Raw genomic sequence first — 25320 nt, 5'->3', positions numbered from 1 at the left:
AACAGGACTGGCTCTGCTTAATTGTCAAAAATGCAAAAAGAGCAGGAAACACTCAGAACCCCTGTGGGGTCCCTTCTTGTCCTACCCCCACAGAACATTACAAATAGATATAAATGTATTTCTTTAGTAGTGTTTTATTGCAGCCTTTTCAATAGGTTACAATATCTAAAGATTCTGTCTGCATTTTTATCTCCCATTTTAATAAATACTTCCAGAACGTGGAAGGTAGAAGAGAGGATTTTCCTCTCCCTTCAGGACATTTCTGTGTTGGAATTTACTCTCATTATGGAGAGAAGAAAATATGGTAGACTCATATTTTCCAGTTGGAGGAAAGATGCATTGTGCCATATCATAGTGAAGACACAATGATGGTTTTGATGAAGACAGTAATGATGATGAGGAGCAGGCCAATGTTGGGGATGATAATAAGAATAACGATGGTGATGATAATGATGATGATGATGGTGGTGACAAAAATAATTGCACGATGGTGCTAATGTTAGGTAAGTCATGTATCTTGAACACAAAAAACGATGCCAGGCTCAGATCTTTTAAGTCAGGAGTCAGCATACTGTGACCCTACTGTCAAAACTGGTTCCTCACCCATTTCCGTAAATAAAATGTTATTGGGCCATACCAATGTTCATTCATTTACAAATCGTCAGTGGTTGCTTTCACCCTACTGCGCTAGAGTTCAGTAGCTGCAACAGAGCTCCTATTGCCTTCAAAGCATACACTACTTACTATCCTGTCCTTTGCAGAAAATGTTACTGAGCCCCGTGGTTAGTGAGGTAGGTACACTACCCACTAGTACCTGGCAGCAACATTTGAAGATGAGCACTCCTACCATTCCAGTGCTATGGGCGTTGAATGTGAGACGCACAGTTTAAGGACCTTTCTTAGAGTTCCACAGGGAGTAACCAATGGATATTGCATTTAACGCACAGCCTCAGAATACAGAGATGAAGTGCGTCACCATTGAGCGGTACTGACGATTCCTAGGAGGATTTAAAGTCAGGAGTCCACCTCATGCAAGCCCACACCATGTGGTGTCAAGAGTCCAACCAGGCCGGGTATGGTGGCTCACGCCTGTAATCCCAACACTTTGGGAGGCCAAGGTGGGTGGATGACCTGAGGTCAGGAGTTCAAGACCAGCCTGGTCAACATGGTGTGAAACCCCATCTTTACTAAAAGTATAAAAATTAGCCAAGTGTGGTGGCCCATGTCTGTAATGCTAGCTACTCAGGAGGCTGAGGCAGGAGAGTCACTTCAACCCAGGAGGCGGAGGTTGCAGTGAGCTGAGATTGAGCCATTGCACTCCAGCCTGGGCAACAAGAGCAAAACTCCATCTGAAAAACAAAACAAAACAAAAACAAAAAACAAACAACAACAGCCAAAAAACAAACAAACAAAAAACAGTCCAGCCAGGGCACTTGTTCCCTCTCTGAACCAGCCTGGGTTGAGGTTTCAGAAAACCGGCTATTTCCCATATGGTTTCCAATGGATCCAACTGTTATCACCTGAGGTTCTTCCAAAACCTTTCTATTTTTTCATTGTTAGTTGCGAAGCTCAAAACCTAAAGAATAAACATTAAACAAAATGACCCATTAATAATAATCAAAACAGAAGATAGGTAGAACCAAAGGAAAGTTAGAAGGGACATGGCTGTTGTTCCAGAAGCTTCTTGATTCCTTTCATAATCTGTGTGTGCGACAACCACCATTATTTTTAAGTGAGTCATTTTGTTTCTTTATTCATAATTTTCGCATCTTTCTATTACTTCCTAAATGAAATATGCTGTCTCTTTCCAAAAAACGCAGTCATTTCACATGCATTCTTTTCGGCCTCCTTCTTTCGCGCGCCATTCTATTCCCAAGATTCATCTCTATTTTTATTGGTAGACCTAGTTTATGCATTTTTCACTACTGTACAATGATCTGTTTTATAAATGCAACACAAAGTATGTATTCATTTTGTCCGGGAGTGGCGGCTCACGCCTGTAATCCCAGAATTTTGTGAGGCCGAGGCAGGTGGATCATCTGAGTTCAGGAGTTCAAGACCTGCCTGGCCAACATGTTGAAACCCCATCGCTACTAAAATACAAATATTTGCCAGTGTGGTGGTGGGCACCTGTAGTCTTAGCAACTCAGGAGGCTGAGGCAGGAGAATTGCTTGTACCCAGGGCACAGAGATTGCAGTGAACTGAGATCGCGCCACTGCACTCCAGCCTGGGTGACAAAGTGGGACTCCGTCTCAAAAAACAAAGACAAAAAACAAAAATTAGTCAGGTGTGGTGGCAGATGCCTGTAGTTCCAGCCACTTGGGAGGCTGAGGCAGGAGAACCATTTCAACTCAGGAGGTGGAGGCTGCAGTGAGCTGAGATTGTGCCATTGCACTCCAGCCTGGATGACAGAGTGAAGCCTCTTAAAAAAAAATGTATTCATTTATCAGAGGATGAATGTTTGTATTTGACAGTATGTGGCCGAGGGGAACAATGCTTCTCTCCCAATTCGTTTGCCTGTGTCATGGGGCAGATGTGCTCTGTTTTTTGAGTAATCTCTGTGGTAAGGCTGCCTGGTCATAACTGCCCATCACTTCCCCTTAAAATTCCAAACTCCTCCCCAAATTGGTTGAAGCAATTTGTGAAACTCTCCACAGTGTATGATATTCTACTTGTTGTATCCTGTCTTCAACAACTGGCATTAAAATGGAAACAAACCAATAATAACAACAAACTCGTGCCTCTTGTCTTGGAATTCACAATCTCGTATAATTTGCACCACCACCCTGAAGGAGCCATAATTGCCACCAGTTACGCAGGAAGACACAGAGGCTGGCAGAGGAGCTGTCACTTGCAGGAGGATGTGCAGAGAGTGTTTGTTCAAGTGCTGGTGCTCTGGAAGGAGCTACAACAGCAAACACCAAGGGAAGAGAGAGGAAACTACAGAATCCAGACAGCCTGTTGGGATATCATCCTGGATTTGCATTTCCCAGTCTAGACATAAATTTCAGTCAGTCCCTTGATTCGGTTACTCAATCACACTGCCTGAGTCTCTTCGCTGAGAGCTGCAGTCTCAAGGCTCAGCAACGTGCATCAGGCTAGGTGGACATGCTACAGGAGAAGTTTGCAGGACACCGTGTTGAATAGATCTGGAGGTTGAGTGGAGTTGTGCGTAGACATCCTTCATGTGGGATGTGGCATCACAACATGGGGGCCAGGGAAGGAGAGAAGCCAGAGACGGAGGAGACAGCAAGGCAAGAAGAAAGCATGGCAGGCTCATGGGGGAGGTGGCTCCTCCAAGGGTTTTTCCAGCCCCTGTCATTACTTCCTGCACCAACAACATTGCTTCATCATCATCCTCAGCACAGATCTCACATAGCTCATGCCCCGAAATCCGTACAACCTTTCTCATGATCATAACTGTGTATTTGTTTTTTTAAAACTATAAGTTCTGGGGTACATGTGCAGAAGGTGCAGGTTTGTAACACAGGTATACACGTGCCATAGTGGTTTGCTGCATCCATCAACCCATCATCTACATTAGGTATTTCTCCTAATGGTATCCCTCAACAGACCCTAGTGTGTGATGTTCCCCTCCCTGTGTCCATGTGTTCTCATTGTTCAACTCCCACTTATGAGTGAGAACAGGCAGTGTTTGGTTTTCTGTTCTTGTGTTAGTTTGCTAAGAATGATGGTTTCTAGCGTCATCCATGTCCCTGCAAAGGATATGAACTCATCCTTTTTTTTTTTTTTTTTGAGATGCAGTCTCACTCTGTCACCCAGGCTGGAGTGCAGTGGCGCGATCTCGGCTCACTGCAACCTCTGCCTCCTCCCGGGTTCATGCCATTTGCCTGCCTCAGCCTCCTGAGTAGCTGGGACTACAGGTGCACACCACCACGCCCAGCTAATTTTTGTATTTTTAGTAGAGACAGGATTTCACCATGTTGGCCAGGATGGTCTCGATCTCTTGATCTCATGATCTGCCCACCTTGGCCTCCCAAAGTGCTGGCATTACAGGCGTGAGCCACCGCGCCAGGCTGAACTCATCTTTTTTTATGGTTGCATAGTATTCCAGGGCATATATATGCCACATTTTCTTTATCCAGTCTATCATTGATGGACATTTGGGTTGGCATATTTGATTTTATCCAGGGTTCTACAGATGCCAAAGATGGGGCACAGCTCTACTTAAATTTACCTCTTTGTCTCTCCTTGGGAGCTTCTCTGAGTGTGCCATGCCTGAAACACCACCCACCAGTCACCACCAGGATCGATTGCAGCTGCTCCATGCACAAGAGACTACTGTGTAGTCTGGGAGCAGTTGGCCTGGGGACAGTGGGATTGGAAGGCCATGGAGGGTAGAGAGGTCACACTCCACACAGCAGCCAGAAGGGAGGATATTTCAATATTCTCAAATCAATAGATATGGTACTTCATGTCGACAGAAGGGAAGACAAAAAACACATGATCATGGCCAGGTTCAGTGGCTCACTCCTGCAATCCCAGCACTTTAGGGGGCTGCGGCGGGTGGGTCACCTTAGGGCAGGAGTTGGAGACCAGCCTGGCCAACATGGTGAAACCCCGCTCTCTTAAAAATACAAAATATTGGCCGGGTGCGGTGGCTCACGCCTGTAACGCTAGCACTTTGGGAGGCCGAGGAGGGCGGATCACGAGGTCAGGAGATCAAGACCATTCTGGCTAACATGGTAAAACCCCATCTCTACTAAAAATACAAAAAATTAGCCGGGTGTGGTGGCGGGCGCCTGTAGCTACTGGGGAGGCTGAGGCAGGAGAATGGCGTGAATCTGGGAGGCGGAGCTTGCAGTGAGCCGAGATGGCACCACTGCACTCCAGCCTGGGTGACAGAGTAAGACGCCGTCTCAAAAAAAAAAAAAAAAAAATATATATATATATATATATAATATATGTATATATAAATATATGTATATATATGTGTACATATATATGTGTGTGTGTGTGTGTGTGTGTGTATATATATACACTAACTGGGTGTGGTGGAGGGCACCCTCAGTTACCAGGAGGCTGAGGTAGCAGAATCACTTGAACCCGGGAGGCAGAGTTTGTGGTGAGCCGAGATTGCACCACCGCACTTCAGCCTCAGTGAGAGAGTGACAATCTGCCTCAAAAAAAAAAAAAAAAAAAGTCATATGGTCATCACAAAAGATTTGTTCAAAATTCAACATCCCTTCATCATAAAAACATCAACAAATTAGGCCTAGAAGAAACTCACCTCAACAAAACTTCCCAAATAATTCCATTAACAAGTGTGTAAAGGATCTGAACAGTCATTTCTCAAAAGAAACCGTACAGATGGCCAACAGCTATATAAAAAGTGTTCAAAACACTAATCGTCGGCCAGGCATGGTTGCTCGTGCCTATAATCCAGCACTTCGGGAGGCCAACACCAGCGAATCACTTGAACCCAGGAGTTTGAGACCAGCCTGGGCAACATGATGAAACCTCATCTCTACCAAAAAAAAAAAAAAAAAAAAAAAAAAAAGCTGGACCTGGCGGCACACACCTGTAGTCCCATCTACTGAGGAGGCTGAGTCAGGAGGCTCACTTGGACCCAGTAGGCAGAGGTTGCAGTGAGCCAAGATCGCACTACAGCATTCCAGTCTGGGTAACAGAGTGAGACTTCACCTCAAAACACAAACAAACAAACAAACAAAAACCCACAATCATCACTGGCATACAAATCGAAATCACAATGAGTATCATCTTGTTTCAGTTAAAGTGTCTATTATCAAATAAACATATAAAAACATGCTGGGCTGGGCACGGTGGTTCACACCTTGTAATCCCAGCACTTTGGGAGGCCGAGGTGGGCGGATCACGAGGTCAGGAGTTTGAGACCAGCCTGGCCAACATGGTGAAACCCTGTCTCGACTAAAAAGACAAAGATTAGCCGGGCGTGGTGGTGCTCACCTGTAATCAGGAGGCTCCTTGCTACTCGGGAGGCTGAGGGAGGAGAATTGCTTGCACTCAGGAGATGGAGGTTGCAGTGAGCCGAGACAGCACCACTGCACTCCAGCCTGGGCGACACAGTGAGACTCCATCTAAATAAATAAATAAATAAATAAAAATAAAAACATGCTGCTGAGAATGTGGTGACAAAGTAACTCTCACACACTGCTGGTGGGAATATAAATTAGTACAGCCATTACGAAAAACATGGAGATTCCTCAAGATACTGAAACTGCAATTGTAAAACCCGTGATTTCACTACTGGATAGCCATGCAAAGGAAAAAGTCTCAGGACATCACGAGAGTCCCTGCACCCCTGTGTTTATTGTGGCACTCTTCACAAGCCAGCGTACAGAATCAACCAAAGTGTCCATCAGTGGATAAAAGGGTAAGGAAAATGTGGTGTAGATACACAATGGAAGAGGGGTCATCCTTAAAAAAGAATGAAATCCTGACATTTACAGCAACATGGTTGGAACTGGAGGTCATTATGGTCAGTGAAATAAGTCAGAAACAGAAAGACAAGTCTCGAATGTTCTCACTCATACGTGGGAGCTAAAGAAGTGGATTCCTGGCCGGGCGCGGTGGCTCAAGCCTGTAATCCCAGCACTTTGGGAGGCTGAGACAGGCGGATCACGAGGTCAAGAGATCGAGACCATCCTGGCTAACACGGTGAAACCCCGTCTCTACTAAAAAAATACAAAAAAACTAGGCGAGCGCCTGTAGTCCCAGCTACTCGGGAGGCTGAGGCAGGAGAATGGCGCAAACCCGGGAGGCGGAGCTTGCAGTGAGCCGAGATCCGGCCACTGCACTCCAGCCTGGGTGAAAGAGTGAGACTCCGTCTCAAAAAAAATAAGCACAAAAAAAAAAAAAGAAGGGGATTCCTAAACAGAGAGAGTAGACTGGTTGACCGGGTGTGATGGCTCATGCCTGTAATCCCAGTGATTTGGGAGGCCAAGGCAGGTGGGTCACTTGAGGTCAAGAGTTTGAGACCAGCCTGGCCAATGTGGCAAACCCCTACTCTACAAAACATACAAAAATCAGTCAGGCGTGGTGGTGTGCACTGTGGTCCCAGCTACTCGTGAGTCTGAGGCAGGAGGATCGCTTGAAGCCTGGAGGGTCGAAGCTGCAGTGAGCCATGATTGTGTCACTGCATTCCAGCTTGGGCAACAGAGCAATACCTTGTCTCAAAAGAAAAAAAAAAAAGGCCAGGCGCGGTGATTCACGCCTGTAATCCCAGCACTTTGAGAGGCTGAGGCAGATGGATCACTTGAGGTCAGGAGTTCGAGACCATCCTGGCCAACATGGTGAAACCCTGTCTTTAGCCAGTCATGGTGGCACGTACCTGTAATCCCATCTACTCAGGAGGCTGAGGCAGGCAAATTGCTCGAATCAGGGAGGCAAAGGTTGCAGGGAGGCAAGATCGCGCCACTGCACTCCATCCTGGGTGACACAGCAAGACTCTGTCTCAAAAAAAATAAAATAAAATAAAAAGATGTAGACTAGTGGTTACTAGAGCTGGAAAGGGTGGGGGATAAGGAGATGTTAGTTATGGAGTACAAAACTATAGTTGGATAGGAGAAATAACTTTGAGTATTTGACAGTACAGTAGGGAAAGTATAGTTAACAATAATATATTGCATATTTCAAAACAACTAGAAGAAAAGAATTGTAATGCTCTCCAACACAAAGAAAAGATAAATATTTGAGGTAATGGATACCCTAATTGCCCTGATTTTATTGTTACCTATTGTATACAAGTACCGAAACACCATAAGTACCCCAAACCTATATACAACTGTCATATATGGATAAAAATAAATAAAGAGAACTCTGGCACCAACTTCAAGGCATAACATGTACAAATCCAGGGGATCTATTTATGGCATTGGTTGTGCTGAGTGTGCTAACTAATTTGATTGTGGAAATCATTACACAATGTATACATATATCAAATCATCACGTTGTACACCTCAGTATATACAATCTTGGTTGATTAAATCATTTTAAGAATAAAAGAACGATTTTTTAAAAGGATAAAAAGGAAAACACTGAACTTATCTGTGGCTCTTCTTTTTCCCTGCTCAGCTTTGAGCAACTGTGAAGGTAAAAACTGGATGCAGGTGACCTGTGCACCCTACGACCTGGCATGGGGTTCCCAGACGTTAGGTCTTTAGGATTATTTGTTGAGGTACAAAGGAAAGCATTGCCCAGAGAACTGGGCCCTGCTTTCAGTTGCATAAATACGGCCCATTCTTAAGGTCAGCAATTAAGTTCCAGGAAGATCCCTAGAGTCAGCTGAGCAGAAAATTACAACAAAGTCTCTGGGGCAATTGGGGATTTCCACGAGACATAGGAGCAGCTGGGGACTGCGTCAATGATAATGAAATCAGTTGGGTGGATGTAGCCGGGTCTCTAGAAACAGCCAGGTGGATGTAGCCGGGTCTCTGGAAACAGCCAGGTGGATCTCTGCAAACAGCCAGGCAGCTATGGGGGGGTTGGAGGTGGTCACTGGAAACAGCTAGATGACTGTAGCTGACTCTTGAGTAACAGCCAAATGTAACTGGGTCTCTGGAAAGTCACCCTGAGGACAGAGCTGGGAGATGAGAAGTGCTTCGTGGAAGCTGATGTCATGGGTAGAGGAGCACAGTGTTTTGCCTGGCAGGGTGTATGTGTGGGAATAGATTCCCCAGCCTCGCTCTCTTCTCACTCTCTGCTTTCTTGACGGTGCCTCCCATGGCTGAACTCAACCAGAAACTAGACGCAAGAAGATGTTGGTGATGCAATCCATAGAGTCAGCCTCCAGGGTACAGACAAGACGGGAAAGGACAGAGGGTGTATTAAGAGTGGCCAGAACTTTCAGTGGGAACTGCTGCCACTGAACTGAGAACCTAAATGTAAGGGGTGTAGTTGGATCCCAGAGTGGCAGGACTCAGTGTCAGAAGTCAGTGGACAAAGGCGAGAATCTGGTGTGTTGAATTGGGTGTGGTTATCACAGAACTGGGTGTGGTGATAATAATGGACAGCAGAGTCAAAGCAGTAATCCGAATAGACTGTCTCATGCAGCCGTTTAGTGTTGTCCAGTTGACCGCTGCGTTCTAAGACGTGACATAGATAGGAAACTTACTTAATTCTTACTTGATTTGTATCAGCAGAACATTTCTTGGCGAAGAGTAAGAATCTAATTAGAATCATAAAATAGAGAGTCACAGTTTCTTAATCAATTACTGGAATTTGGCCAGTTTATAGACCCAGAACCCCTTGAATTAAAGGGAAGACCAGGTACCCTTGAAAGCACTGCTCCAGTATATACTACAAAAAGTTATACAATTATATTTCTCTCAACTTTCCTTAAATGTACCTATGGCCTTTATCATGGTAACTGTGCACTGGGTAAAGGAAATAATCAGATATTTTGGGTACAGCTAGACACTGGCTCTGAGCTAACACTAACTTCAGAGGACCCAGAACACCATGGTGACCCTCCAGTCAGATTAGAAGCTTATAGAGGTCAGGTAGTCAATGAAGCTTTAGCTCAGATCTGTCTCCTATTGAATTTTCTTGGCCACCAAAGGCATCCTGTGGCTTTATTCCTAGCTCTGGAATGTATATTTGGATTAGACATCCTCAACAACTATCGAAATCCCCACAAGTGGGGAAAAAGATAGGACAAGCTATGGGGCATATGTAAGACTACTGAATGTGTTGATGTTTGGGTAGTATTCAACTAGTAATTGCTGCATAGGATGAGCTGATTGAGTTATTGTTGAGTTTTTTTTTTTTTAATATTCTTTTTCTTGTATGAAACAACATTTAAAAATCCACCCTGTTACCAGTATGCAGGTTTCTTTTCTGTTATTTTATTATGGTATTTTAATTGAAAAAAATAATTGTATATAATCATACGTATTTACTGGGTATCATGAGATGCTTTGATATATGTTTACCGTTGCAATTCGGCCAAAGGCATGCCCATGGTAAGTGTGCTATTTTTTATTTAAAATGTGCACAAAAATTAAGTCAGATGAGACACTGTCTCCCCCTAGTGGTTCTCAAGTCATTTTCCATTTTAATCTGAGTAGGGAGAGCATCTAACTTTATAAGAGGAGTGGAGAAAACCAACAAGTCCCAGCGCACAGAGGACTCAGAGGTCTCCTGACATGTGAGAATGTGTTCATGCTTGCGCATGCGTGTGCGTGCGTGAATGTGTGAGTACATGCGCATGCGTGTTATGTGCGTAAGTGGGATGAGCTGTCTGTCTTCACCCACCCATGCCTCCCCTCAGACACCTCAGTTCATCCCGGATACATACGCTCCATCCTGGAGGCCTAAGATGAGCAAGTTCAGGGGATCTTATGTACAGCATGGGTGGGGATGGATGTGCTGATTAATTTGACCGTGGCTATTATTTCACAATGTAGATGTATATCAGATTATCACCTTGTGCATCTCGAATATATGCAATCACTGCCAATGAAATACTCACAAAAAATACTAACACCTCCTTTGTAGTTCTTGTTAATCCCATGCAGCCTTGAACGACACGAAGGCAGAGACTGGGTCCGAGTGATCTGTACACCCCAGAGCATGACACAGGACTGCCAGAGGTGAGGTCTTTAAAGTATTTATTGGTGCAGGAAGTAAAGCATGACCCAGTGGACTGGTCTCAGCTCTCAGATCCATATGTACGGCTCGTTCTCAAGATCAACAGCTAAACTCTAGGAGGACGTTCAGGATCAGCCGAGTAGATGATTGCCGGGGCAGCTCGCGGGATTTACAGAAGACATTTGGAAACTGCAGGAGGATGCGACGTTGTTGATGGAATCAGCTGGGATGACTACAGCTGAGACTCAACAGCCAGGACACTGGAGCTGGGTGTCTTGAAACAGACAAGTGACAGCAGCTGGGTCACTGGAAACAACCGGGTGACTGGTGTGATGGTGCACACCTGTAATTCCAGCTACTTGGGAAGCTGAGGCATGATAATTGCTTGAATCCAGGAGGCAGAGGTTGCAGTGAGCCAAGATCACACCACTGCACTCCAGCCTGGGAGACAGAGTGAGACTCTGTCTCCGACAAATAAAATAAAATAAATGATTGTAATTTTTAAAAAATAAAAAATAAAAAAAATAATAAAAATAATAAAAAATAAAAAACCCCAAAATAGATGACCTTTTGTGTCATTATTCATAATAGCTAAATAGTGAAAACAACTCAAATGTCCATCAATTGGTGGATGCATAAACAAAATGTGATACAGCGGTAGAATGGAATGTTCTTCAATCACATAAGGGAACAAAGGCCAATGACATGTTACAACGTGCATAGACCATGAAAACATTACGCTAAGTGGAATTGGATTTCTGCCGTTGTCGTTGTTAATGAGGTGAATTTATTTTTACTTTTCTCTTTTAAGTTTCAATAGTTTTGGGGGAACAGGTGGTGTTTTGTTGCATGCGTAAGTTCTTTAGCGGTGGTTTTTGAGATTTTGGTGCACCCATCACCTGAGCGGTGTACACTGTACCCAATGTGTGGTCTTTTATCCCTCATCCCCTCCCATTGGTCCTCCTGGGTCCCCAGAGACCATTATATCATTCTCGTGCCTTTACATCCTCACAGCTTAGCTCCCACTTACGAGAACATACGATGATGGTTTTCCATTCCTGAGTTATTTCACTTAGAATAATGGTCTCCAAGCGCCTCCAGGTTGCTGGGAATGCCATTGTTTTGTTCCTTTTTATGGCCAAAGTATTCCATGGTGTGTGTGTATGTGTATGTGTGTGTGTGTGTGTAATATACATATTTTTCATTTGTTTGTTGGCCATTTGTATGTCTTCTTTAGAGAACTGTCAAAAGTCAAAAGGAGAATTGGATTTGGAGGGAACAATTTTATGGCTATTTTTCAGTATAATCATCAGGTGAATATAGAATCTTTCCGGCCAGGGTTACTTTAATCTGTTACCTGTAGCCAGGAAGGGAGACGTTTATCACAGAGACAGGCACCAACCTGGAATGTTTTTCCCCAAAGGTGAGTAACTGTAGTGTGAGCCCTAAATTTCAGTGCAGTTTGGTCCTGATTTGGCACAAGATATGCTTTATCCACTGACGTGAAATGTCCAGGTGTTTTTCGTATGGTTTTGTTGCTGAAAGACACAACACCCTCTAATCTAAGGCATCCTCTCCAAATCCCACTGAGGCACAGGAGCGGCACTAGGGAGGGGGTCCCAGAACTTCCTGTGAGAGATTCGCCTCCTGAACCCCGGGCGGATCCTCCCCACCCTGGGATCTCTGCGAACCTCTGGGGTCTCCTATTCAATCAGGACCAAGCTGTGAGGTGGGATTCCTCCCAGGCTACGGTCTCCCCGCTCCCTCTTTCAATTTCATCAAGACAGATCAGGAGCATGAGCGTGGGAGTCATGGCGTCTCCTCCCACAGCCACTGGCTGTGCAGATGGAGGAGGCCACAGTTCCTGGATGGAGTAAATCTACTGGGAGCCTGGGCTCTCCATCATGAGGCTGTCCCGTCAGCAGCCCCACAGGAAGGGGAACTGCCCCCTCCGGGAGCCTGACTTCCATTTCCCCAAGGCTGGGGCTGGGGCAGGCACCAGGCTCTCTTCAGATACTTCATACAGAAGTTGTATCTCCCTGACCCTTTTCTGCTATTTGCCCCATCTGTCCTCATCTCACCAAGGGTCAGGACATAGGAGCCAATAGACCCAGCACCTTTCTGAGTCTGTCCTGTCCAAGTGAGGGTCACTGGGGGCTTGTTCTTCTTCTCAGAGCCTTCCCATGGGGTCTCCTTCCTTCCTTCAGCCCGTCCATCAACACAGCATTGTGGGATCCTTACCACGGCGGCCCAGCCCTGGGGATGCTTCAGGGAAGCTGCAGGTCCCTGCTGCAGGGCAGACTCAGATCAGCAGAGACACGTCGCACATCTGGCTGTGAACTTCAAGTTGAGCTGCAAATGGCAATGAGAAAAAAGGAGAAAGAAAGAAAGAAAGAAAGAAAGAAAGAAAGAAAGAAAGAAAGGAAGGAAGAAAGAAAGAAAGAAAGAGGAATAAAGAAATAAAGAAAGAGACTCTTCTTTTGTCGTTGGAATATGGGTTTTATTTCTTCCCAACAGTTTCCTTCTTAGACTTTCCTCTCCCTTTATTCTATTTTTTAATAGTGTTCACCTCCCCCTCCCTTAAAAGTAACCTCTGAGTCATTCCTGCCTCCTCGGTGTCCCTCCCATCCCCAGCCCCGCTTCCTTGGGCATTCCCCTGCATCTCAGTCTGCCTTCAAGGGTTTGGAAACAAGTACTTAGTCTTGAGTTCTGATTTCGGGGTGGGATAGGGAGTTAATTTTTTCTGAATTGCTGACCTTCACCCCTGCCTGCATGACCTTGGGCAGTAAGTCCCATCTCTGAGCCTCGGTTTCCTCATTTGGGGCCTGTTGTCATGAACCCCCCTCCTGAGCGGTTCGGGGGCCAGTTGTGCCTGGGTCATGGGAGGGCCTCGGTCATGCACATTTCCAGACCAGGTTAAGACTTGAGGGGTGGACACATGTGTGGATCCTGGTGTTGGACTGCACAGTCACGGTGAGCGACTGACGTGCTCAACAGCCCACGTCTGCTCCCAGCACTGGGAAAACCTGCTTATAATGTGTCTGAAATATGCAGCCACAGTCCTACAAAGAAAATGAGAAATGAAACTTCTTGTTATAGGCAGGAAACATTAAGAAGCAGAAGAGGTCAGAGCCGAGTGGCTGCTGGTAACTTGCGATGTCAGGCGGTCACTAAGGGGGAGGTTTCCACCTCTGTATGAGACAGAGGAGAACCCCTGGGCCCTCACACTCAGGGAGGGGTCATGGTTTTGGACGGAAGTGGGGAGTTGTGGCTCCTCCTCCCCTGTGTTTGTGGATGGCACTGGGGTATCTCTGCCCATTGACTCAGGTCCATGGTCACCCCTGAGCCGCCGCCTCCATGTGTGCGAAACAGATTCACTGCAGCGTTATCACACATGGGCGTCTGTCCTGCATGCGAGCCTGAGGCTCACATTGTACCCTCCCCTGCTGGTGACAGCCCTGAGCAGACTCGTGTGACACTGGCGGGTGGCACCATCTCCCCTTTTCCAGCCTTAGCTCCCAGCACAGCCCTGGTAGAAACCCTCTCTGGAAGGTGAGGCATGTGGGAAGCATGTGTCCGAGAATGACAAGAAGGAGGAATTATCCTCATGATCAAAAGTGCTATGACGGGCCGGGCACCGTGGCTCATGCCTGCAGTCCCAGCACTTTGGGAGGTCAAGGCAAGCAGGTCATTTGGGCCCAGGAGTTCAAGACCAGCCTGGGCCACACAGCAAAACCTCATCTCTACAAAAAATACAAAAATTAGCTGGATGTGGTGTCATGAATAATGGCCTCCAGCTCATCCAAGTTGCTGCAGAACTGAATCCCTTGTACATCAGTTGCAAATAATTAAAAATACCTAAGAAGATACGTAACCAAGAAGGTGAAAGATCTCTACAAGAAGAACAGTAAAACACTGCTGAAAGAAATCGTAGATGGCACAGCAAAACAGAAATAAATCCCATGCTCATGGATTGGAAGAACCAGTATTGTGAAATGATCATACTGCCCAAAACAATCTTCAGATTCAATGCAATTCCCATCAAAATACCAGTATCATTTTGCACAGGATTAGAAAAAGCAATCCTAAATGTCAGGCCTCTGAGCCCAAGCTAAGCCATCACATCCCCTGTGACCTGCACGTACACATCCAGATGGCCTGAAGCAACTGAAGAGCCACAGAAGTGAAAATAGCTTAACTGATGACATTCTACCGTTGTGATTTGTTTCTGCCCCACCCTAACAGATGGATGTACTTTGTAATCTTCCCCACCCTTAAGAAGGTTCTTTATAATCTCCCCCACCCTTAAGAAGGTTCTTTGTAATTCTCCCCACCCTTGAGAATGTACTTTGTGAGATCCACCCGCTGCCTACAAAACATTACTCCTACCTCCACTGCCTATCCCAAAACCTATAGGAGCCAATGATAATCCCATCACCCTTTGCTGACTCTTTCGGACTCAGCCCGCCTGCACCCAGGTGAAATAAACAGCCTTGTTGCTCACACAGAGCCTGTTTAGTGATCTCTTCACACGGACACGTGAGACACTAAAATTCATATGGAACCAAAAAAGAGGATGAATACCAAAGCAATCCTAAGAAAAAGATCAAATGTCAATCGAACACACGTATCCTAGGCGGAATTGTGGGGTCTTGTTTTTGTTTTTGTGAGACAGAGACTCGCTCTGTCACCCAGGCTGGAGAAACGAAACCTTATTCAAAAATAAGGAATTGTTTGTGAAACCTGGCAATTGTGAATAGTGCTGCAATGAACTTAGGAGTGTGGACATCTCTTCTGTGTGTCAATATCATTTCCTCTGGGTATACACCCAGCAGTGGGCTTGCTGGATTATACGGTGGTTGCTCGTTTAGTTTTTTGAGGAGCTTCCATACTGTTTTCTAAAATGGCTGTATTAATTTACACATCCACCAATGGTGTGTAAGGATTTTCTTTTCTCCCCATGCTCACCAACACTGATCTTTCACCATTTTGATAATAGGCAATCTAACAGCTGTGAAGTGATAGCTTACTGCAAAATTTCACTTTTTACACATATATGTGTATACATATGTATACATATATACATACACACACATGCATATATATGTACATACGTATCTGCACATGTGTACATATGTATGTGTGGATGTATATGTATGAATACATACATTTGTATATACACATATATGTACATACCTACATACATATAAACTTCAAGAAGCTATAACCTCACATCTGTTAGGATGGTTACTATGAAAAAGAATAGAGTAGCAAGTGTTGGCGAGAAAGTGGAAAAACGGAACCCTGCACTCTGCTAGTGGTAATGTAAATGAGTACAATGACTGCAAAAATACTATAGATGTTTTTCAGAAGTTAACGATCAGAACTGCCCTATGTTGCAACAATTTCCCTGCTGGGTACGTATCTAAAGGAAACGACATCAGTACGTTGAAGAGACGCCCGCCCTCCCATATTCATGACAGCTTTAGTCACCATAACCAAGACGTGGAACCCGCCCAAGTGTCCACCAGCAGGCGAGTGGACACAGAAAAGGAAGTGCTCAGAGTATCCACAGCGAAAAACTAGTCAGCCTTCTAGAAGAAGGAAATCGTTTCATTTGTGACATGGATGAGCCTAGAGGACATCACGCTATGTGGAGTAAGGAAGGCACAGGAAGACCCCGGCTGCCTGACCTCACTTACGTGTGGATTGCCCCAGTTCAGCTCATGGAATTAGAGAGTCGAAGGTGGTTCCTGGGAGCTGAGGGGCGGGGGTGGAATCAGAGAGCTGCATCGAAGGATACCGCGTTTCAGTTAGACAGGAGGAGTGAGTTTAGCAGATCTGTTGTACAATACGGTGACTACAGTTGCTCACAATGGATTGTATACCCAAACATTGGTAAGAAAGTAGATTTTAGGCCCGGCGCGGTGGCTCATGCCTGTAATCCCAGCACTTTGGGAGGCCGAGACGGGCGGATCACGAGGTCAGGAGATCGAAACCATCCTGGCTAACACAGTGAAACCCCGCCTCTACTAAAAAATACAAAAAACTAGCCGGGCGAGGTGGTGGGCGCCTGTAGTCCCAGCTACTCAGGAGGCTGAGGCAGGAGAATGGTGTAAACCCGGGAGGCGGAGGTTGCAGTGAGCTGAGATCCGGCCCCTGCACTCCAGCCTGGGCGACAGAGCGAGACTCCGTCTCAAAAAAAGAAAAAAAAAAGCAAAGAAAGTAGATTTTAAGTGTTCTCTTAACAGAAAGGAAACTATGTGATGTTACAGATGTTAATTAGCTTGACCTAGAGGTTTCACAGGGGATATTAAAATTTCACAGGATATATTAAAATAAAACACCCTAAGTATGTAGAATTTTAAGTTGCCAAATAAAATAAAGTAAAACATTAAAGTAAAATAAAAAAATTATTATTTTGAAACAAAAAAAAGTAGTTTAAAACATGCCTTTTATAGAATGGAAAATTCCATTTTACATGTGATGACTTTTTTTTTTTTTTTTAATTTTTTGAGACAGAGTCTGGCTCTGTTGCCCAGGCTGGAGTGCAGGGGCGTGATCTCAGCTCACTGCAACCTCCACCTCCCGGGATCAAATGATTCTCCTGCCTCTGCTTCCCCAGTAGCTGGGATTGCAGCATGCGCCACCATGTCCAGCTAATTTTTTTTTTTTTAGTAGAGATGCGTTTGCCATGTTGGACAGGCTGGTCTCGAACTCCCGGCCTCAAGTAATCTGCCACTTCTGCCTCCCAATGTGTTGAGATTACAGGTGTGAGCCACCGCACCTGGGCACATTGCCTCTTTTTCTTTTCTCAAGAAACATTTGTGACGCTCTGGGTGTGTTTGTGTTTCATTAGTGTGTCAGTATTTGTAATAAATCACCAATGAAGCTTCGTGAACTGGAGTTTATACCATGGGAACATTTTTATTGCAGTCTTTTTCACACACACACACATATATACACACACACAAACACACACATCTAAAATGGGTCAGATTCTCTGATTACTCTTATGTTCATTACGTAAACTCCAGTTTGCAATACTTCATCTATTTAATCTGCATTTTCTGGTGTATTGGCATAGGTTTGCCGCCTGTTCTGTTCTTAGTTTTTGAAAACATATGTGGGATCGCTAGGGCTGTCTGCTCGCTCACTCCTGTGTGGAAATGCGTGCCTGCTCTTTCTTTCTCTTGCTCATTGTAGTTAGGATTCGTGAGTGCAATTAATGTTTTCAAGAATGAGCTTCACTGGCTTTGTTGAATTTTCAAGCTTTGGTTTTTCCTCATGAACTACTCCTCTTATTATTATTATTATTCCCTTTCTTACGCCTTCATTTGGAATAATTTGCTATTCTTCTTCTAGATTTCTTTTCTTTTTTCTTTTTTTTTTCTTTTTTTTTTTTTTTGAGACAGAGTCTCCTTCTGTCGCCAGGCAGGAGTGCAGTGGTGCGATCTCGGCTCACTGCAACCTCTGACTCCCTGGTTCAAGCGATTCTCCTGCCTCAGCCTCCCGAATAGCTGGGATTACAGGCACGCGCACCACCACACCCATATTTTTAGGACAGACAGGGTTTCACCATGTTGGTCAAGATGGTCTCAGTCTTCTGACCTCGTTATCTGCCCGCCTCGGCCTCCCAAAGTGCTGGAATGACAGGCGTGACTCACCACGCCCGGCCCTAAATTTCTAATAGGAAAACCATGATCATTCATTTCCTACTTTTTTTTTCTTTTCTAATTCATTCATTCGTGGCTTGTAGTTTTCCAGTTTCATCGTTTGATGTGTAATATTTACATTGTGATTCAGTTGAATGTACTTTCTGACTTTTAGTTTTCTCAGTGACTTCAATGATTATTGACAAGTCTGTTGCTTTATTTCAAAAATGTATAGATGTTAGTTATTTATACTGCAGAACTGAGTGACCCCTAAAAGTTCCCAGCGTCTCCTGGTGTAGGTCCAGGCTGGCTGGTGTTCAATGGTGTCCACTGGGGGGCAACTCCCATGCGTTCCAGACTCCCTGGAATGTGGGGTCTGGGTCCCCTCTGGGCTAGTGGATGGTCAGGGTGGCGTAGATGCTGGACTCAGCTGGAGGCGCCCTTTCCTGGGTTGGAGGAGGCTCAGTTGCCTCCCGTCTGAGGGTCAAGCTCTGCAGCTGGGCATAGGTCACATCCTGGGGGTCTTCAGATGTAGCAGCCTGCAGTGGGGGAGAGTGAGAGGAAAGGAATGTGATAGGGGTGGGGGAGGCCTGGGGGCCTGGAGAGGAAAGGACCAGCCTGAGTGTCCATCGGCCTGTCCTCTTCCGCCTGTGTGTCCTTTGTGTCCAGGAATTCCTCGGACAGTGGGGAGGGAGGAGAGGCCATTTCTCTCCTAGGTCCGGAGTGTTTCACCCGGGCATATGTCACTGCCTGGGGGTCTTCATCGTGTGGGCTCTGCTGGAGAAAGACAGTGGTGGGGGGTGTCCTTGAATCCCCCTGACCCCCTGGAGTCAATTTTCCCCACTGTTCCCAGGGTGATCCGATTACATCCCTTTCCTGATGGAATCTCAGGGATGCCCTAAGGCCGTGGAGGGTCTGGCCGCTCCCTCCCTGTGGTTCTGGCCTCTCCTCCTCACTCTGACCTTGCCCATTTGGCTGAAGCCTCACGCCCACCTTCCTGCAAGAGCTCGCTGCTGCCTCAGGACCTTTGCACGGCTGTTTCCTCTGCCTGCAGGGGCTCGTCCATTAGAGGATCCTGTGGCCCCCTCCGTCCAGGCTTCTCAGATGACAGCTGAGCAGACAGCCCTCCCCTTACATTCAGACTGGCCCCACTGCCCCACACTCTCTGCCCTTTCCCTGGTTTATGTTTCTTACAGCACGTTGCACTGCTGGACACCGCATTTATTTGCATTTTGTCTCCCACCATGAGGTGAGCTCCGGAGGTGGGGGCGGCTCTGCTCCCTGCTGTGTCTGCAGCTCCCACAGGGAGCCCGATCCACAGTGAGCTCCTGGGAACACTCGCTGGATGAATGAATGAAGGGAGCCCAGGGGACTGGGGTGGTTCATCTATTCCTCATCCTCCTGAGGCCTGGGGAGCACTCTAACCACCAGACGGCCAAACAGAGGAGGAGGAGCGGGAAGGGGACCCAGGAGGAGGCCCGCGAGGTCCCAGGACAGCAGGAGAGAGTGAGGTCACAGCAGGCGGGAGGCAGCGTGCTGGACAAGGAGGGGTCCACCGTGACGATGCTGAGAACCGGGGGAAGAGGACAGAGAAGTCCTGCAGGATTAGATCTGGCACCAGGAGGCCTTTGGTGCCCGGGATAGGGGTGGGGTCTCACCCGACTGTCCAGCTCCACCCCGTCCTCAGGCTGTGTGTCCTTCACAGCAGCATCTGCTGGGCCAGAGCAAGGGGTTTGTCTCCTGGGAAGGTTCCCTGAGACCTCTGAGTCCTGCCGGCCCCTGCCCAGCTCCCAGACGGGGCCACTGCGATGAGGGAGGGGCTGCGATGTTCCTGAGGTCCCACAGTGTGGGGTGAGATCATCTCACCCTGAGCCCCAGACCCTTTCCAGCCTGTGCCCCTTTCCCCATTGCTACGGAAACTTTGGGGCCCCCATCTCCTCCTGGCTGGTCGCCTCCCCCATCTCCTCCTGGCTGGTCGCCTCTTCCTGTCACTCACAGAGGTTTTCTTCCTGGGTGTCGGCAGCTGGACTGGACCTGGGGGAGGAACCGGAGCTTTAGGGGCAGTGTACGGGGGCCCAGTGGGAGTCTGGGGTCTTCGGGCAGAATTACCTCCTCTGAAGGCCTCTGTCTCTGGGCTCTGGCTCCACAGCCCCTGCAGGATGTTGGAAATCAGCCTTTCTCTGGGCTGGGGGAAGAAGGACAGAGCCTCAGCCCTGGGAACATCGGAGCCCCCTGCCCCCCACACACAGCTCGAAGGTAAGGAAGGAAACCGGAAAACACTCCTGCCTCCGTGTTCCAAACGCCCCATGAGATGGACAGAGCCCGAAGGACACTTTACATTTGTAGACGGGACTGACATTAAGCGCTTTTTCCATTCGCCTGGTGAGAAATGCTGGAACAGTTCCTCAAAGCTGCATTTGCCCAGTGGTTTGGATTCCCTTTGGCTGCACCCTGAGCCCACCCTCAGTCAGCCCACAGGGTCTCCCCTTCCCTACTCACCCGTTGTCCAACGTTTGCCCTGACGTCGATATCGGAGGATGAGGAGGAGGAGGAGGAGGAGGAAGAGCAGCAGGACGAAGGCCACCAAGACACCGGTCACAACCCCCAGGTGCCTTCCCAGACCTTGAGCATGATGACATCAGAAATGGGGGTGATGTCATTGAAATGAGCGCCTACTGTGTGCAGGTGACTGCTGGACCTTCTGTTCACCACCTCCAACCCCTACAACAGAAACATCCACCCCACCCACTTTATAGATGAAAAACTGACCCTCAGAGAAGTGAATCGCCTGCCCCAGGACCCCCAGCCAGGAAGCGGCAGAGCTGGGAAGGGAATCCGGGAGTCTGACCCACAGCCCCTGTTCCCTGCACCAGAGCTGAGCCCTGGAGCTGCAGGGAAAGAGCCTGACCATCCTGAACCACAGCCCTGCTCCCCTCCCCTGCCCCAGGTCACCGTCACTGCTGCAGGTGGGACAGGACAGGCCCCTGTGGAATCGGGTCTGGGAGGCTTCCCTGGGAGGCCTCCTCTCCCAGGAGGTCACAGCTGGGAGTCAGAGCTGAAAGGAACGTTCCCACCCGCAGGCCTCTCTCCTTTACACCTGGAGAAACTGAGGCCCAGGCAGGGGAGGGGCCTGTCCACGTCACCATCTTCAGAGCAGCCTGAACCTAGGACAGAATCCACCCCTGCCTCCCTGGACCCCGCCCACCTTCCTCTCAGAGCCCCCACTCACCACTCTGGGGATCCGACCCCGTGGGGGTGAGGGGCTGGTCCTCAGGGCCTGCTGGGTCAGGATGGGAAGGTGAGGGCTCGGGCTGCCCTGCCCCCCATGTCAGCCCGGCTGCTCCTCCCCCAGGCTGGGCCCCAACACCTCCCTCTGCCTCGCCCCCCCCGCCCCTCACTGGCCCAGCCTCAGAGCCCCTGAGAGCCTGTGGCCCCTCCTCTGGCTCTGCCCAGTTCCCTGGAGGGAAGGCCATGCCTGAGTCCTTGAGGGGAATGGGATTCTCTGGGAGACTCAGGGCTGCCCTGGGGGAGGCCGTTCTCCCTCTGAGTCCAGAAGCCGCAGTGACTTACCACATGTGGAGGTGGGGCCTGTTGTGGGGGAGCTGGGGCCTCCGGAGGGTCCTGGGTTAAAGAATGAGAGAAGGCTGAGGAGCTGGGGCTTCCCTGAAGTCTCCACCTCAAACCAAATTTCTCTACATGGGGGCTGTGGTCTTCCCAGCCTCTCCCTCCACCCACCTCCCCAGTTCATGATGCTGGCGATGCCGCTGAGGGTGGGCATGCCTTCGGGGGAGCCGTCGTCCTCCTCCCCTCTGATGGGTGAGTCTCCCTCTAGCAGACACCCCCGTCGCATCCCCACTCACTTCATCCCAGCCCAGAGCTCTCGTGGGGGCAAGGCCTGAGCTGAGCCTTTGGGCTCAGAGAGGACAGGGTCAGAGCCCTCACCTGAGACCACGAGCTCCAGGGGGTCACTGGGGACAGACAGCAGGTAGGGGTTGGAGCTGCGTGAGCCGTAGCACCTGTAGGTCCCCGCGTGGGCTGAGGTCACGGGACCCATGGGAAATTCAGCCTGGTACTTGGGATATTTGTACATTGATCTTAGATGGAGGTGGGCATCAGCTGCTCCCGCCTGGGTCAGAAGGAAAGCGTGGAACTGCCACGAAGACTCACAGAGCAGGGTCACGTTCTCTCCTGAGACCACCTTGGGGCCCGGCTGCACTGAGAGGAAGGGTCTGCCACGGATCTGTCCTGGAGAGGAGAAGGATGGGTGAGGGGCTGCCCCACCTTGTTCTGAGCTGACGCCTCTCCAGGCTTCTATCTGGGACCCTCAGTCTCTGTCTCTGTTTTCTCTGAGTCTCCCCCTCCCCACCCATCCCCTGTCTCTGTCTGTCTCTCTCTCCCTTGGTGCCCCCACCCCTCATCCCGGCCATCACCACCTGGGATCCCCCGGCAGGGCCTGAGCAGAGCCTGGGTCCCTGACTGAACCCACTGGGCTCCTCACCTGAGATCAGGATGTCCAGGGGGTCACTGGGGGCCGACCACTCGGAGGAGAGGTTGTGTGCACCGGAGCATCTGTACTGGCCCCCGTGGGAGCGGCTCACAGGGCCCAGGAGGAAGTTGGCCTGGGAGAGCCCAGCCTGGCGCTGCCAACCAGGGCGCTGGAAGAAGTCACCTTCTCCCTCCTTATACAGAGCAAATCTGTTGTAGCCGGCATCAGAGCCACACTGGAGGGTCAGCTTATCCCCACGGGCCACGACAGGACCCGGCTGCACTGACAGTGACGGCTTCTTAGAAACGCCTGGGAAAAGGTGGTCACGGTTTCCAGGAGCGACCCTCAGGCTTCCCCACAAACCCTCCCTCTCCCCCTGGGCCTCACCACTGCTGATCTTCCTGTGTCTCTGGCCCCAGGAGCCCTGAGCCCTCTCGTCCCAACATCATCCCACCTGGCGCTGCCCTGAGACGCGGCTCCTCCCCACCTGCCCGGAGACTCAGGGAACTCCAGACAATGCTGTGAATTTCTCACCGGGGACCAGAAGCTCCAGGAGATCACTGGGTAAAGACCACACATAGGGAGCGCTCGAGATATAACCATAGCACCGGTACGACCACCTGCGACTTGGGCTCACGGGGACCACAGAGAAGACGGCCCAGGACCAGCCATGGACATGGGACTGGGAGTTGAGACGTCGTGGGTGTTCATCTTCTCCTTCCTTACACAGAATGAAGCCATCAAATGCCACCTGTGAGTCACACTGGAGGGTCACGTTCCCTCCTGAGGCCACCACAGGGCTGGGCAGGGCTGAGAGGGTGGGTTTGCTGTAGGCTCCTGGGAGAGAAGGCGGCACTGTGTTAAATGGGCTCACACCTCCCACATCATCCCCAGGGCTGGCTGTGAGACGGAGACGCCCCTGAGAGCCGACCCCCTTCCTGAGGACAGAGCCTGGGGCTGGGACTCTTGAGTGTCCTCTCACCTATCACCACCAGCTCCAGGGGGTCACTGGGCTCTGACCACCAACTGCGGCTGTAATACTGACAGCGATACTGCCCTGTGTGTTCCCAGGTGATGGATGCAATGGCGAAATAGCCCTTCTTGACAAGCTCTTGTTGTATCCGTCTAACCCAGGATGCTGGTTTTTTTTCCCTTTGTAGACGGTAGTCCTGAACCTGAAGGCTCCCCTGACACCTGAGGGTCACGGGACTCCCCTCGCTGATCATAGACCCTGGCTCAGCCCGGAGAGTGGGCTTGGGAAGGGTCTCTGGAAGGAAATCAGAGATCGGATTCTAAGTCATTTCCCACCCAACAGATCTCAGCTCTTGGCTGCAGGACCCGCCAGATGCCCCCATCAGCCCAGATCTGCTATTCCCTGTCCCCAGCTGCACAGAGGTGGCCCCTTGTCCCCAGTGAGGAGGAGGGACCTGGGACAGCCAGGGACAGACTCACCTGCCTGCATGCGGGTCCTGGAGCCCAGACTCAGCCCTGGAAGAGAGTTCCCTGTGAGAGATTTGCCCCTGAAGCCTGAGCAGGTCCTCCCCTCCCTGGGATCTTTGTGAGCCCCTGGGGTCTCCTTATGGACGAGAGTTTGGCTGTGGGGTGAGGCCCCTCCTAGGTTAGAATCTCCCCTCCCTCTTCAAATCTCACCGAGACAGATCAGGAGCGTGAGGATGGGGGTCATGGCGTCTCCTCCCACTGCCCTGCTCTGTGGATGGATGAGCCCTCGGTGCTGGCAGGACAGAGACACACAGGGTCTCTTGGTGCTGGCGGGACAGAGACACACAGGTGTGGCCACTCAGAGGCTGGGTCCTTCTTGTCATGGGGTGTTGTCATCTGCAGCCACACAGGAAGTGGAACTGCCCTCCCCAGGAGCCTGGCTCTCATTCCTTTAGGGCTGAGGTTGGGGCAGGCACCGGGCCCTCTGCAGACATTTCAGACAGAAATGGGGTCTTTCCTGACCCCCAGACACTGTCTGTCTGGTTTATCCTCGTCTCACTGAGAGCTGGGACGTAGCGGCAAATAGAACTGGTGCTTCCTGTGTCTGCCCTTCCAGATGAGGGTAGCGGAGGCTTCCCCTTCACAGTCTCCCACAAAGTCTCCCTCCCTCCTTCAGCCATCCATCAGCACAAGGTTGTGTGGTCCTTACCTTGCCAGTTGTCTCTCCAGCCCTGGAGATGCTTCAGGGAAGGCGCAGGTCCATGCTGCAGGCAGACTCAGGTCAGGAGAGACGCATCTCACATCTGGCTGTGCCGTCCAGGCTGAGCTGCGTGTGGCAGTGAGCACAGAGGAGAAATGCAGGGAAATAGGGGAAGAAAAGTTGACTTCTTTCTTGGCACTGGATTGTGAATTTTCTCTCAACCAAATAGTCCCCTTCTCAACTTCCCCTTTTTAAAACATTTTTGCTACAGCGTCCAGCCCCACCCAGCTGGGAACAAACCTCTGAGTCTTTCCTTCCTCTTTAGTGCCCCTGTGCCCTTGGCCGTCCCTCTGCACCTCAATTCCTGCTCAGCATTTCTGGAACAATGACTTATGTTTGAGCTTTGATTTGGGGAGTGGGGGAGGGAGTTGATATTTATTCAATG

The 25320-nt window shown here is 49.1% G+C and overlaps 1 protein-coding gene across 1 annotated transcript in view; it reads right to left on the bottom strand.

Annotated features, from left to right (window-relative positions):
- The window catches only part of LOC112611934 (leukocyte immunoglobulin-like receptor subfamily B member 2), a 36818-nt gene extending 11787 nt beyond the window's left edge, over positions 1–25031 (bottom strand). The window contains 14 exon segments of the mRNA XM_025365889.1: positions 18663–18788; positions 19908–19960; positions 20246–20283; positions 20359–20434; positions 20749–20871; positions 21479–21526; positions 21820–21870; positions 22192–22494; positions 22748–23044; positions 23270–23572; positions 23718–24002; positions 24188–24238; positions 24386–24467; positions 24885–25031. Coding sequence (XP_025221674.1) covers positions 18663–18788; positions 19908–19960; positions 20246–20283; positions 20359–20434; positions 20749–20871; positions 21479–21526; positions 21820–21870; positions 22192–22494; positions 22748–23044; positions 23270–23572; positions 23718–24002; positions 24188–24238; positions 24386–24419 — 1788 coding nt within the window. The 5' untranslated portion in view covers positions 24420–24467; positions 24885–25031.
- Between the last annotated feature and the right edge of the window lie 289 nt (positions 25032–25320).

The sequence above is a fragment of the Theropithecus gelada genome, chromosome 19, assembly GCF_003255815.1.
Source record: "Theropithecus gelada isolate Dixy chromosome 19, Tgel_1.0, whole genome shotgun sequence".
Lineage (NCBI taxonomy): Eukaryota > Metazoa > Chordata > Mammalia > Primates > Cercopithecidae > Theropithecus > Theropithecus gelada.
This window is presented reverse-complemented; position numbering and strand designations above follow the sequence as displayed.